A 15995-nucleotide genomic window follows, 5' to 3' on the forward strand; every position below is an offset into this window, starting at 1 on the left:
TTAAAGTTTTGTTTGTTTGTTTTAATATTAACGCTTGTCTGGCCTGTCCTAAGGGTACGTTAGGTGGTTCTGAGGCAGGCAAGTAAGTTGCAAATGAACGGGAATGTTTAAATGTGCCGAGATAGGCTAACACAAACGTGTAAAATACTGTTTGGAGCATAGGACAGAGAACACAGGACGTGAAGTAAGTATTTGGTTGTGTACAAGAGTTAATTTCGTCAGTAGCACTCCCCGTACTTTTGTAGTCGCTTCCATAACCATTTCAACAACAAAGGTTTAGTGATGGGTCTCTAGGAAGGTCTCATGGATGTGTGTCTTTAGAGTCGGAATGTTTACGTTACAGTATGCCCACTGGTGTGACAAATCCTTGTGTCTGTTCACTATTTTAGGGAAAGGAGCTAGGCCATATTGCTTCTCTGAGGGCTCGGGACTAAGCAGTACTGCTCAAGTTTTGAAAACACTTGCAAACTGCTGGAGGAGTTAAAATAAAGAAATCTAATCATTCATTTACACAGAAAGTTTTCTATTCTTAAATATTCTTGGGCCAAGAGAAGGTGCTAGACTCATAGCTGAACTTTTGGCAATTCTTTCTGTGTTAGAGCACATTTGCACAAGGTAACTTTTACCTGTCTGATTCGTTTCTCACTTTTTGATTTTTGAAGTTTGATGACTCGGTTCTGAGTCATGAGGAAAAAGCAACTTTTCCCTATAAGAGGATATCTGCGATTAGGCCAATATTTTGCTTTTCTCCCCCCGTTCAACTAAAGCTAATGGGTCTTTCATTTTTTTCTCTTTTGAGCATCAGCACCCCAGTCTGATGAAGGCTCTGACATCGATTCTGAACCAGATTTACCTTTAAAAAGAAAGCAGCGTCGCAGCAGGACGACTTTCACGGCAGAGCAACTGGAAGAGCTGGAAAGAGCTTTTGAGAGGACACACTACCCTGATATTTATACTAGGGAAGAACTTGCACAACGAGCCAAACTCACAGAGGCTCGCGTCCAGGTACGTATTTAAAAGCTGCCTAACAAAGGGAATTTCCTTTTCTGTTAGCAGGTTGGCCCTTTTATATTCTTAGGTGATCCTGCTCTGGGGTAGAAGGAAAATGTGAAGCTACGTTGTTTACAGCCTTGGGGGTTTTTGAGTCTGTACGTGGACGTTGGTCTTCCAACTGTTTAGGACAACTGCCTTGAAAAACACTTTGTGTTTTCCCCAGTGATGGTTCCATACCTACCATGAATATAATACCTTTGGAACCCTTGGGAAAAAAGGTCTGTTATCCCAGTTTGCTTGCATTTTGACAGCACTCTGAATGTTATTAAATCAGATGTTGTGCCCGTTTATAGTTATTTAACTGTTGCTTACGTGTTGTCGTTTGGGTCTTTCAGGCCTTAGCAGAGGAGAGAAAACCATTTAAAAAAGACAGTGCGCCTGTAGAGCCATGCAAGTGGGCAAGGTTGCTGGTGCAGTGGCTACAGTTTATGTTTAGCTTTTGAAGTTAACTTGAATTAAACCTTGTAATCTCTCTTATCTCTACTGACAGTTTAATTCAAAAGGAAAGAAACCCTCAAACAACTGTCAGGTCTTCACAACCTCATGTTGATCTGGGCTGTCTAAAACAAGCTAACTTGCTGGAGGAGAAACCATGGAGTTAATTGAAATTAAAAAAAAAAAAAGAAAGCGTGAACTTAGATTTTCAGATGTCCAAAAATGGGCAAATAGCGGCCAGATAATTCTGGAATTAACTGCACTCCAGAGTTCAGGTTCAGACTAGGACTTGCTCTGTCTCACAGCGAAGCAGCACGTCCTGTGAAATGTTTAATACTGCAGGCAGACTCCTCTGCTGCTCTTTCACGACGTGACATCTAAGTCATTTGGACAAGCATGCCCTGTTTCAATCAGCCCGAGCTGCAAGTGTTCACAAGCAAACCTGTGGTTGGGTGACAAGCAACATGTTGTAGCTTGTGACCTAACCAAGGAAGAGAAGTAACGTGCGATCTAACCCAAGGATACAGGTGAATTTGGTTGTTTTGGTGAAACTCTCTTTTTATTTTGACCTCTGAAGCTCAAACTGAGGCATTTAGACTCTGCAAACTGAAATAAGCAACGTAAAATATCCCTCTGACATTTTAAGGCAAGCGTGCCTATGGCAGTGTGGCTCTGTTATTGAGAACCTGTTTTGAAAGGTCCAGACTTTTTCTGTTTTACCTGCTAAATGTTTTTGCAGAAGACTTCACACCACATTTCTTGTGCTTGTTATGATTGTGAGAGAAAATCAGATGTATGGCTGAATTTGTCTGGAAGGCAAACTCGGTGGCGCATGACTCTTTTCTTAACGTGTTTACTGAGTGAAACGCTTGCAAAACAGCTTGATGTATAGACTTGGGCCAGGGGAGACCAAATCAAGCCCTGGGAATCGTCCACACACAAACGTAAAGATAACTCTCTACACAAATTCTGTTAGCAAGACGAAGGGGATCTAGGATATGATGGTTTTGGGCTATGTTAGCTTCAGTGGAAAAATACGATAAAATGAAAAAGACCTTGTTTGTGTTTTTCTAAATCAATGACCCACAGCTAGAAGAAAAGCAGAACTCTCATTAACATAACAGCTGTCTTAATGTGGCTTTAACCCTGTGACTTTCTACATTCCTTATGGCTTCCTCGGTTCCCTTGAGACACATCCTGTCTCACACCACTCCTATGATCTACAGCCTCACGAATTCCCCAGTACCTCTGACATATGGATTTTTTACCTAAGCCAGCATGGAAGAAAGTTCCCAGTCAATCAATGATTAAAATACCAGAACAAAACCTTTCTGGATTAAGGATGAGCTGGGGTTGAAGTAGCCAGCCTGTGGGCAGTTTCCTAGTGCACTCCATCTGTCTGGTACCCTTGAAGCCTGGCAGAGTGATTTAGCAGTGGATTAAGGGATACAGGATTTGCCTTATCAGCATTCAGCACCTCTCTATAGCCCCTTAAAATAGCCACTTATGATGGGCATGAAATAAAAGACGACCTGTGAAAAGAAAATGACCCGAAGAGGCTTGAGGCTGCGAGAGCTGGATAGCCATACTGATGTAGCATTTAAGCTTTCTGAGTCGCACTTCTTTTTGGGTAACAGTATGACAGAGATCAGCGATACCAAGTTTTATAGGGGTATGTACACAAAGGTCTCTTTGACTGCTTCCCGATCAAGCGCCATCTCAAAGAGCTTTGTAGCCTGAGTCTGGCTGAGCCCAGAAAGTTATTTTCTTCTCTGAAGCTGTAAGGACTAATTTTGTAGAGTGGTTTTACGTTGTCTAGGAAGTGATTTAATTGATTACAACTGCACCAACCTTGCTATTCCCTCAGTCCCTCCATGTAGTGCTCGCATCTCATGTTTTGTTTTTTCTACCCTGCCGTCCCCATGCTTCCCCTCTCCTATTCCCTAAGGGGGTCTCTGAATACCCATGAAAGGAAGAGTCTTAAACTGCCAAATCATCTATTTTCTCACTTTCCCACTGCTGAAGGGTAACCAAATGCATGTTTCTAAGCTGGTCGATTGGAGGGCAGTAAAAGAGTTGCCTCTGGGCTGAGATCAACCTTAGAATGTTTCAGCCCCTAAGGGGAATTTTTTGGAAAGCTACAAGCAACTGAAAACAGACTTTACAATGAGAATGCTACTTGTGTACTTAATCGTGGGGACAGGAAAGGCTTTGGGCGAAATAAGTGTTGCAACAAACTCCAAGGGTCACAACATGTGTAACTATCATCATTGCAAATACTTCAGCACTGAGTGTAATGAGTTAAAATGCTCCCTGCAATTCCTCCCGCAGCACCTTTCCACTGGAGGACCACTGACTGAGTCTTTCTCCCCGGTGTTTGAGCCTAGATGTCCCGTGGAGCCAGGACAGCCTCTTCTGCTGCCTCTTCCACCCCACCCCCCTCCAGCTCTTTTTGCACGTTAGATGCAGCAGGAAGGGGAAAGGTCTTCAGTCTTGTGCATTCATCAGGTACCATTCAGGAACATAAGTAGAGTCTCAAGGAATGACCCTTTATTTAAAAAAAAAAAGAAGTAATACCCTGGGAATGTGAAGTTGGATTCACATCCTGTGAGTAAAAATCACAGCTGTGCAGTGCTTTACTGGTCCAGTTTAGAACCTCACTAAACCCATTATTGAGTTGCAGTGCAGGCCCTTAAGGTCTGTGGCCTATTTTTACTGTCTCAGTCTGAAAGTGAAATTTTCCTCAGTGTAGATAAAGATCAAAGGCTCTTCCTGAGCTTCAGAGCAGTGCGGTTATGGTTTCTGTAAGAAATAGCGCATAAGGAATGAAGCGGGTAGCATCTTTTCTGGCCACCTTTTGATTCCCATGTCAGGCTTAGTTTTAGACCTGGATGAACTTTGGAGCCTGTTTTCAGATCGATGTTGGGATGGTAAACCTTTAAATAAGGTTCAGGTTTGTCCCGAGGTAGGCAGAGGACGAGGGTCCTTGCCCTGGCTGATGGAATGGCTGGTCAGACAAATGCTTTTGGGCTGTGTGTTGAAGGGAAGCCTCCCAAATTATCAGAAATGTGATGGGAGAGACTGGTGTGTTGGACCGTGTTGAGGATGTGCCCCCAGCTGTACGGATCGTGCGGGGAAAGGAGGTCTTGCTGTGAGAAGCGGCTGGCACATGGTCTTCCTGCTTAACCCCGAAACGCAATGGGGGAAATCAGTTTGGACTCTTTTTAGTCCACGAATAATGGTGAAAAAGCAGGGGAAGTCGGGAAGGATTCTGAAATGTGAGTGCGTCCCGTCCTGAAAAGACTCCTCTCTGCCAAATCCCAGGCTTGGAGGTTTTCAAGCAAACCAATCTAAGAAGAGAAGTTTTATTTAACAAAAGAGTGTGTCTGAAAATTCAGGCAGATCTCTCCAGGCTACTAGGATGGGGTTGAATGTTCCCATATCAAACTTGCAATCAGCTTGTAAGCTTTTGGAAAAAGCTTATTACAACCTCAGCAAATAGAAGAGGTCCCAAGAGCTAGAAATCTTGAGTAACCGGAAGAAAAATGATAAAAAAAATATTGAAGTGCTGTGCTTGCATATTGTTTTCTCTGTTTCACTGTGGTACAGGAAGGAGAAGAGGTAGTTTGGAGAAGATAGTGAGGTGAAAGATGAGAGAAGAAATGATGACTCTTAACCTACTAGTAAGGTTTGAAAGCTCTCAAGTCCAGTCTCTTAGCTTTAAGAGTCTCTTCTCAGTAGCAAACAGTGAAAAGCATTCACTGGGAAATCATGGGGGAGGGAGGATCTGTGCCAAAAATAAGTCTTTATTTGCCCTCGGCTCCTCTGGAATAGTTTGAGCTTGTCCGCTGAACTGCACAGTCCTACAGGGAGATGGGGTAAAGGAATGTGGGACAGATTCAGGAACATTTAAGACCTTTCAGCAGATCTTTACGGTTATTCCTGATGTGGTTTATGGAGAATTTATAGTGCCTTTTTTGAGGCTGTCCTTCTTGCATCGGGTGTAGGATAAAGGAAGAAAATGCCGTATGCATTCTTGTAGATAACCCTGTAATTGCAGAATTTATTTTTTCCTGGTGTAAAGGAGAAATTCTTATGGGTAAATTAGCTGAGTACAAATGTATGCAGGTCCAGGAAGACACTTTTAAATATAAAGGAAAAAAGGGATGTGATTTTGATTCACTTTTTCTGGTCTGTGCTGCCTAAGGGCTCAAATTAGTGGTGCTCTAATTTATAAATACACAGTTCAATTTGCTCATTACTCAATAATTTGCAGAACTGTTCAGCTGCGGTGTTTTAGAAGTGTTTGTGGAGGACTGAGTCAAAGTCTTTTCAAAGAAACCTGTGAGAGCTGAGTATGTTGGGTTGCCCTGGGGGTGGTTGGAAGTCCTTGTTCCCTTTGGCACAGCCTCGTGGGTTTTTGGTCTGTTTTTTTTCTTTAATTTTGTGTGGGTGGGTTTTTAAATTTTTTTTGTTTGTTCGCTTGCTTTAAAGAGCTCTGAATCCCATCACATTGATAATTCCGTGTATCCCAACCAGCGTGACTTGGCATCACCATAAGCAAGAGCTTCCAGCAGACCCCAGAGCCTGCAGCCTGGCGGCATTCCCGCCGGTGGTGCCGGCAGGTTGTCCTCAGCAGGCTGGCGCTTTGGGATGCTGTCAGGAACCCGCCCTACCCGCGGCCTGCCTCGGCGCGTTCGCAGTAGACCTTATTCCTGTGAGGCTGGGGGTGTCCAGGTGTCATAGGGAAGCTGATCTACCAACTAGTTGTTGCTAAAAAACAATTCTATTTGTACTCCTTCTTCTTCCTATGGCTGGTCCCCAGCAGTGCTCTCCCTGGAGCTCATCTGACACCATAGTGAGCCAGGATGGAAATTCACCCAGCTGCAAAAAAAAAAGAAAAGGGAAGAGAAACCCCCTTTGTTTCATTTTTTCCCTGCTGCGTGAATGAACTCCCAGTTGGATCAGGCAGGCACGAGCACTGGTGTCAACGCAGGTCCAGCATCAGCAGGGAGTGCAGGACCGGACACTGCGGGTGTCTTTGGAAGCCACACTGCCGTGTTCTTGCAAAGGTAACGGAGTCAGCTCCGTGCAGGCTGGTGCAGCCCAGCTTCGCCAGCACCTTCCTTCTCCATCCTCCAGCTCCACGGCTTCTGGCACACCCCAAATTCTCTCCCTGGTGGCACAGCCACCAAGGGCTCCTGCACCGTCAGACTGTATTCTGGACATGTGAATTCTGGGGGGAGAGAGAGGTGGTGAATACGGGGGTGGGGGAGGCAGTTACCATGAAAAATATCATGAGGCAAAAGGGAAAAAAAAACCAAACCAAAACAAAAAAGCCCCAACCCTCTGTCTAAAATTAGAAGTGCCGTTAACAATACATCAGTCTTTTTGACTCTGTGTTTTTGGCACTCATGCTTGCAATGGTCAGGGCTGCGTTTAACAAAATAGCCACGGGTTTCCTGCAAAATTCACATCTCGAATGTTTTGCCCTGTTGGTTGAGAGATCTTTTTTGCCTTAAAAGCACATAGAGCGCTCTGTGTTTATGATCAGGCTGTTGAAATGTCAAGGCTAATTACACTAGCGTGTTCCCAAGTGAATAAATTCATCTTTTAAAGAATATCCTGTTGAGATCAACGAAATAAGATGTTGGCATGATCACTTGCAAACTACTTAAAGGAAAAATGATAATAAAAAGCAGGCTATAAATATTGGAAAACAGTGATGGGAGAAACCTATTAGTTCACTTCATCTATTCTACATCAGTGCAAAACGTTTTATTTTTATATTCTGTTGCGGAGCGATTTCCTTTTTGGTCAGTCCTGTTCCAGATGCTTGAAAAGCTGGAGCCTCCAATACTTACTTTCCTGAATAAAGGACTATTTTGGGTTTTTTTTCCCCCTTTTGTTCTAAATTTCCTCCTCATCAGTTCTGTTTTTGAGAAGCAAATTTTGGCCACCTCGCTCTGGGGTGCAATTTTGTTTCCAAATCACCTGGGTAATTTACATTCCATCTTTGAAAGGAACATAGAAACCGGGGAGCCAGAGCCTCGCTCAGATGAGCGTGACATGGCTTTTGGGTGCTTGGGTCCCTGGGGCAAGGTGCGGTCCTGCTGCCCGTGTCAGCGTTCGCACAGCACCGAGCGCAATGCCGACCTGGCTTGGAGCTCCTGCGCGTTAGAGCGACACGAGTGGGTCATACTCCTTCAGACACAGTACTCTCCGTGTAGGAACACTGTCTTTCCAGTCTGCAAAAGGCAGTAGCTGGCTTATCCACTGCTTTTCCTTCCACGGGGGGAGTTGGTGTGGTGGTTTGAAGCCCTACGTAGGGTGATCTGCCCTCCCCCGAGATCTGTGCTGTTGCTGGTGAAGGCAGCACACAAGACACGTTAGGTTAAGTAGACGTAGGTAGTTTAGAGTTGGTTTTCTGTGATGCCCACTACACTTTCTCACAGTATGACCCCTGTGATCTTCACCAGGGCTGCGTTACACTCGGGGCATCTCTGCACCCGGGTGATGCTCGCTTCCCTCAGACGGGAGAGCAGAAGCATCCTATGGGGAACCAGCTTGATTTGAAAAGGCCACCAGTAAGATGGGGATTTTGTCATGCTGGTGGAGGTTGAAATATCCTGAACATAAAACTGTGGTGTTTAAATCCTGTTGGAAATGTAGAGACAGAAGAAAATGTTTCCCCAGGTGCTTACAATATGTTTCTCACGTTGGCTTCTGAGGGCTAGATTTATTTTTGAGACTTGGCTTAATATTGGCAAAAATTTTCAAGATTTCTTTAATTAGTGGAAATAGTGCACATGGGTTCTTCATGATACGTGCTGATTTAAAAGAATAAAATTTCCTGACCTCTTAAGAATGCAGTCTAAGAGAAATACTATGGTTAAAAATGTATAATAAAATAATAATTTCAGTTAACATAGAAAGAATAACTGCTTCTGAATAAAGCTTGGGATCTGACTGATTTTAATAAGCTTTACATAAAATGTAAATAAAATATTTAGGTTTCAGTTATTTAGTTTGGAGTAATTTTTTCTTGACTTTCTGAAACCTATTTTCAACTTTTTAACTCTCCCATTTAATTTTATTTGTATTTCTTTCTTCTCTCTTACTGTATATCATTTCTTCTTTGTGTTCTGTCATGCACAACATCCAAAATCTGCAGCTGCCTGGTGTAAAATGAGGGTTAAACACAGTTGCAAATCACAAGCCACGTGAAAAGGGTGAGGCCGTGACAGTAAATACCAACAACAGTAAAAACTGTCGTCTTACAACATCCCGAATTACAGATTCAGAGCTTCAGTGTGTTCATTTGTAAAAATGTATGATGGTGAGAGTTGAGGCCACACGGTCATTTTAAAGAGAAATTATTTGTAGTACTTTTACCAAGGCTGGTCCAAAACCTGCTAAAATCAAAGGGAAGCAAGTGTGTATGTGGATCAGACCCCTCGTGCTCACTGTAAAGGGGTGGTGTATGTGTTTATTTTTTTAAACGTGCCTCTGCAGTTCTGTAGGGACCAGTGTGTGTGGTATTAGTGGCACCAAGATTCGCTCTGCAGTTTTGCATTTGTTCAGGAGGTTTTGGTGGTTAATTCCGGACTACCTCCGGTGCTAGTCAGGTGCCATCTCCCTTCCTGCTGCCCGGGGAGAGTAAGAAGCCAGGGCAAGCGGCAGGAGGTGGGCAGCGAGGCGGTGAGAAGCCGAGGAGCCTGGGGCCGCGGCTGTGCCAGCAGCATGTGACATGGGTGCCAGCCAAGTAGCACCCATTAAGTGTGTCCCATTCATGTGGGACTGAGGTGGTAGTGCACAGCCTTGTTTCTGCGCACCCCAGGCAGGTTCCTCCACCACCCTGAGTCCCGCTTGATTTAACGGAGCTCTGGGCAAGTATGTTCATCGTGGGGCTGCTGTAGGCTTTCTGATCCCACTGAGTGTGTCCCTTCTAGGGATGTTTAATACGTATCTTCGGTTCTGGAAAAATGTAAATCTATAAAATGACCCAAAACCCATCTGTAAATAAAAGCATAGAAGTTGGCGTTAATGCAGATTGCTCGCTACTGAATTAAAGTTTGGGATCTGACTCGCTGCAGTAAAGATCTAGGGTTTGAAGGCAAATGCTTATCTGTAGAGGCAACAAAATCTTGTTACCTCATTTTCCTCAGTGAAATCCACTCAAGTAACATAGCTCAGTTAGTGTTTGCAAAGCATTTGGAGATCATCAGATAACCCTCTTAACCTGAAGAAGGGAGAGTGTCATGGAGGAAGCCATAATTAATGACCTGAGTAGGCTAATTACAACATGTGTTTGCTGTTCCCTGCTCCCCCTCTGACCTCCTTTATCCTTCCTAAGTGCTCTTTGGCTCTTTAGCAAAGCCTCTTCCTCTTCAGCATGTCTTGCCCCTTTTGCCTTCTCTTTGGTCATCTTCAAAGGGCACTGCCGCAGGAGTGTGAGCCTGGTGGGCTTTGGGAGACGTGAGCAGGTGGAAGGAGTCTGTGAGAAGTAAAGAAGAAGTTTAGACTTGAATGTCAGTGAGAGAAGCAAAGGGTAAGGAGAGGTGAGAAGGATATGGCTGTCTGTATATTACTGAATCTAGACTCATCCTCAACTATGGCTCATCACAGGTCTCACATCTCCACTCTGGTGGCCTTGTCCCTGCCAGCTCTTTCAGGAATGGTTCATATGGATGCAGAGGGAGGGTTAGTATGTACAGCAAAAAAACCCAAGAGAGGCGTTCTTGAGGTAGAACAGAGGGTCCGTCTATTCCTCCGTCCTAAATCTTAAACCGGAGTGGGAGTGTGTAATTGAGGAGTAGGTATTGTGGCCGAAGGAGGCAGCTGTGTGAACTGAGCCTCTCATTCTGAAAAGAGGATGGAGCCGGATCAAGCTATGTGGTGACAGATGGCCCACATCAGAAACCAGATGGCCCAGTGCATCCCACCACTCCCTCTAGGAAATAGCAAGTGGAGGAGGAGCTCACAGTGTAATCCAAAATGTTGTTACGCTGTTATGTAAAGGCCATTCGTGGTTTTTAAATGATGTTACACCTAGAAATCCAGCCTGTGATGGCTGAGTCGCAAGCCAGCATGGGCTGCTTGCAGGAAGGGTGACAGGTCTGAGACCCAGCTCACTTTTACAAACACGTCTACGTGTGGCTCGTCAGCTAACGTGCTGCAGTAGTTTCAGGCCAGGCTGCCTTGCAGGCTGTGCTGAGGGACCTTGTAAGACGCCAACGCTCAGCTAAGGTCTTATCACCCGTGGATGCTGTCAATTAGATCACTGCTTCAGGGTGTACAAATAGGAGTAACTGTGTGCTTGTTTACAAACGTGTGCAGCCTCCCTTATCTCAACCAACCTCTTTTCGGCAGTGGTCCACTTCATGGACCTGAGCGCTGTAATCGGGGGTTGCTCTGCAGCCTGGTTGCCCTTCTGATTTGTGGCCTGTGTGATCACTATAAAATCGGTATTAACCTACGTGTTTGCAACTCTTCTTACGTCTGCGTTTGTGAAGTCTTGCCCTTTCTTTTCTTGGAGGCAATAAGAACCATCCAAGACTTGGAAAACTTAAAACATGAACTGAGAATGACGTGAAGGAAAGCAGATTTATAGCTAAAACGTCCAACTAATCCAATCCCATCTGCTTGGTAGCCAGTCCTGGGAACAGATTTCAAAGCGGTTCTGAAATGCTAATCTAGTACTGAAACGCTGATCTACTGTTCATGTCAAGTTTATTAAGGGATGTTTTGTACATATGTGAATACATGAAAACTTGCTGGAAGGGATTGGCGTGTTGTGTACACAGGGCTTGTATTTTTCAAATTAAAAGCTTAAAGTTCTGTTGATCATTAGGGCAATATAGCATCCTGACGTTTAAGTACAAGCACCTTCCAACAGTGCATTAAGCAGTACCGCTAACTTGTCAGCAAATGAAATGTGAAGACAGTACAGTCCAGAGCAAATAGCTTTGGCTGGCACTGGGATCAAATGGAGAGATGGTTTCCCTTTCTCATTATATCTGGCACAATAAGGATAGTGACTGATAGTTTTTAAAAGCACTAAAGCTTGAAAGCATTAGTCATCTTGTTTCTCAGGAGAGGCTGTGTTTGAGAGGAAACGGGTTCGGGATTCCCGTGTCCCGTCTGTTGAACCATGGAAGCGTGTGCCAGGGGCTCCTTTCTCATCTAGGAGCTCTCAGCCCAGCGTGTCTTCCATATCTCTCTTCTCAGATACCGAATGCGTGTGAAATATGATGCCGTTATTGTCTGATGCACCCACGTTCAATGTACAAAACTCAAATGTCCCTAATTAAAACATTTGTAGGTCTGGTTTAGTAACCGTCGCGCTAGATGGAGGAAACAGGCAGGAGCCAATCAACTGATGGCTTTCAACCATCTGATCCCAGGAGGATTCCCACCCAGCGCCATGCCAACTTTGCCGACGTACCAGCTCTCTGAGCCCTCCTACCAACCCACCTCCATACCGCAAGGTACAGTAGCCGACAGGTACTTGGTTAAATAGCGTTGTTGGGGTGAAATTCTTCCCGGAGAGGGTGGTGAGGCACTGGGACAGGTTGCCCAGAGAAGCTGTGGATGCCCCATCCCTGGAAGTGTCCAAGGCCAGGCTGGATGTGGCTTTGAGCAACCTGGTCTAGTGCAAGGTGTCCCTGCCCATGGCAGGGGGGTTGGAACTGGGTGATCTTTGAGGTCCTTTCCAACCCAAACCATTCTATGATTCTATGATTCCTCTGTTGATCCGCTGCAGAAACGTTTTCTTCTCTAACAGAGAAAAGGGGGCATTTGCTGATTCAGGGTCGGAGTCGGTGAGGACCGTGCCACCCTGCTTATTTTTAAGCCTGTAAGAACTCAGGTTTGTTTTGCTGCAGGAAAGGGCTGGTTACGTGTGAAGGGTGCTGGCTAGAGAAACAGCAGGTGCAGGGTTTGGTTCGTGCTTCCCTGCTCTTTGTGGCACTGCTCGCCTCCGCTGAGAGTGCCCGGCACGGCGGGCAAGGGCGCAGCGGTTGCGTTCTGCCTTTGCTGCTTTCGATGATGGTGCGCTGGAAACTTCTCTGAGTACTCGGAATATTTATCTGATGGTGGGGAAAAAACAGCTGTTCCAACCATCTTGTTTCACATCAGATAGTAGCAAGTCTCAGTATGGTTAAAAATTTGTATTACCCATACCAGAGATTCTGTGAACCTTGATGGACTTAGGGAGGGGGGAACAGAGCTTCAAATGTAGGCTACTCTGGATTTTACTGTTAAAACCTTAGAGGTGAGCTTTTGTAAGACAAGTTACTGTGCTCTCCTTGCTCCCTCCTTGAGATTCAGATCCTAGCTGTTGATGGATGTTTTTGCCAGGCCACATTCTGTTTAAGGGAATTTTGCAAAGCCCAGGGCTTCTCCCATCCATTGCTATGTTTCCTACAAATTGTGGCAGAATTTCTGTGCTGTGACCAGGGGATGAAACCTGTTACCCATCTTCTAAGAAAATAAAGCTTTTCTTTTATATATGTACACGTAAATATATAAAAAGTATATTGTGTCTTAGATATAAATATAATTTTTCTTTCTAATTTTGCTGTAGAGATTCTGGACAGTACGTACCCACTAAGGATTGCCTGAAAACTGCATGTGTTTGTTGTTATAATTTGTACAGTCTTTTAAGAAATAGCTGTAATTTAAGTGGCCAGTTAAATATCTAGCAATATTAAAGACTTACCTTTTTATTTAGCCAGTATTTACATGCAGGTCCTGATGCAGTTCTGTCAAGTTGAGCTTCACATAATGAACTTATTATGCCAGAAAAAAAGGAGAAAAATGTATCAACATGTTTCTTTTGCGTCTAGCTGTGTCTGATCCAAGCAGTACCGTCCATAGACCTCAGCCTCTCCCTCCGAGCACCGTACACCAAAGCAGCCTCCCTTCGAACCCAGAGAGCAGCTCTGCCTATTGCCTACCCAGCACCAGGCATGGATTTTCCAGCTATACAGACAGCTTTGTGCCTCCGTCCGGGCCCTCAAATCCCATGAACCCTGCCATTGGCAATGGCCTTTCACCTCAGGTCAGTCCTGTGTTTTCAGACAGAGGATTTGCTGTATACCAGAACCAAAGAGTCTATTCCCTCAGGCCACAGTATAATGAATTGCCAAATTTAAACCATAATGTATTCTTTATACAAGCCACATGATTTCAGTTTCCTAGTTTCCTTCTTTTTTTTTTTTTTCCCTCCTACTGGCTGAATCAAGAGTTATAGTTTATATTTAATTTCAAGTGATTTATAATGTAATCATGCATGCTTCGTGTTTACATTCAGTTGTCAAGTGTCTGCAATGTACTCCTGTTTTCCTGAAGATCCATGGCTAGGATCATGGAGTTTTTTTATAAATAAAGTATGTCTTTAAGATAGCCTCACCAAAGTTTTACCAAATGGTCCAGGAAAATTACAGGCAAATTGTACGAGGAGAGTTCCAAGGGCTGAGCAGTACACACTGAGATGAGCCATAATCGAGTTATAAATACATAAATTAGGAGTATTACTGCTCTTTGGCAATATATAAACGCATGAATACCATAATTGTTTTTCTAATTTGCATGAGCTCTTTTTAGGAAATCATGTTAATAAATTGCCTTGATAATTGGGTGTCAGAGGGTTGGTTAGATTTTCCTGCACGCGGCATCTGTCCGAAGCTGACGTTATTAGTTAAAGCTTGAGTAGACGGTACTTTAGTTTATTAGCCAGAGCTTTGCCCAGGTGCTTGGAAAGAGATGTCCACTAAATTCTGAGAAGTCACAAAGAGGATGCAATCTATAATTACAATCAGGAATCTCTTCAGGGCTGAAAGTGAGAGTTTTAACAGCTTTATCTCCTTTCTACCCTTTTCTCCTCTCAGTGGTTAGAAAAACAGAGAGAAGCTCAGAATGACACAAATGAAAAGTGAAAAGACAATTATACTCAATTACACACTAATCACTGACTATCACCACTGCCTAAGCTGGGAGAGGGCATTCTAATAGGCAGAAAATGAGATTTTAATGGCACAAAGGGTGGCCAAAATAACGACTTGTATATCTTTGCCTCCTTCGTTTTCTTCAACTTGTGGTTTGCATCTCGGGAGTACAGTTCCTGGTTCCTGTGCAACGGTGATAACTCTGTGCAGCTGAAAAGTTCAAAGGCACTGGAGTTGAAAAGAATGAATAACAAAGGCAATGAAATAAACATTTTTGCCCAAAGGCAAAAGTTCATAAACCCTTTTTTGTAACAGTAAATGTAATTAAGTTTCACAGATTCCTATAGCATAGAGTGGGGTACAAAACTTTATGGCTTGAAACCTCAGGAAAAAAAATACCAACAGAAAAACAAACGGATATACTTCCAACAGGACTTGAATGGATTTTGTTCTAAAGAATTCTGATTTCTAACTGCAATCTCCATCAAAAGCCATGACATTATATTAGTTGCTGCTTTTTTTTTTTTTTTAAATGGCCAGTTTCATAGGTTGCAAGGCTTCTGCAATTTTGACATAAACGTCTTTTTGGGATTCAGCGTTAATCCATCAGAAGTAGTTGTTAGTGTCAGTTTAAATGTATGTTGGTTCTGGCTATGGAAAATGTGATCTTATTCTTTCTTTTCACAAAGCTTTTATTGTCTGTGATACAGAAGTGGAGCACAACAGTAAAGAAATCTTGTGGTGTTCGGGCAAAATGGGACAAAAAAGAGTGAGGCCAGGTTTCTTCCCCCCAGAAGTCTTGCTGATTTGAGGTTTGATCTAATCAAAAGGAGATCCTGGAGCAGATTAGACGTCTTTAATCAGTTACTGTGCTTCTTTACACTCAGCCCTGTCTTTATGCTATGAAACTTCTGGTTGCTTTTGTTTTGCCTTAGACTTTGGAAACCTTTTCCTACCCCTGTGCTTAAGGCTCCCGGCCCTATCCTGCACCTCTACCGACAGGTTCAAAAGGCTGATCGCTCAAAAGCTGACATGTTCGTCACCGAATAATGCGTACACATTACTTATATCCCTTTAGATCTGGAACAGCTTCTTGGCAACTGGATGAATTACTGGCTGATAAAGATCTTTCCATCAAACAAACAAACGAACCCTAGCCCTAAATTCATGTGGTGTTACCAATGGCTTCCCTGAAACAATTTTGTGGCCTAAACAATGGCTTAGGGGCAGGTATAAAATGCACGTTGCATAAAACGACATACCTGGGCTTTGTGTTTAGGTAAGGGAGTGATGCAGCCTCAGAGATGTAGATGATGTGCAGCGAACTGTGGGACTGCAGCACAACAGAGATTGCACTTTATGCCCCAAAGAGCAGCCCCGGCCACCGGTCACACCCGTGCGAGGTTGCTGTGTGTGAAACGCCCCTCGGTCGCGGGGTGCCAGCAGCGCATCCCCTTGCCCCGCTCCCTCGGGGCTCTCCCCACGGGGGCCCAGGTGGCCGGCAAGCCCAAAGCCGGTCCTGTGCTGGGGGTTTCATGGAGAGAGGGAAACAGGAGT

At 44.2% G+C, this 15995-nt stretch overlaps 1 protein-coding gene across 1 annotated transcript; it reads left to right on the forward strand.

Annotated features, from left to right (window-relative positions):
* Window positions 1-799: 799 nt before the first annotated feature.
* On the forward strand, window positions 800-13552 carry LOC104508707 (paired box protein Pax-3; the record flags this gene model as incomplete). Its single annotated transcript, XM_010150422.1, has 3 exons — window positions 800-1005; window positions 11813-11978; window positions 13338-13552. Coding segments are annotated over 3 exons (587 nt in total), but the record flags the coding sequence as incomplete, so codon positions are not given.
* Between the last annotated feature and the right edge of the window lie 2443 nt (window positions 13553-15995).

The sequence above is a fragment of the Eurypyga helias genome, unplaced genomic scaffold (assembly GCF_000690775.1).
Source record: "Eurypyga helias isolate BGI_N326 unplaced genomic scaffold, ASM69077v1 scaffold764, whole genome shotgun sequence".
NCBI lineage: Eukaryota > Metazoa > Chordata > Aves > Eurypygiformes > Eurypygidae > Eurypyga > Eurypyga helias.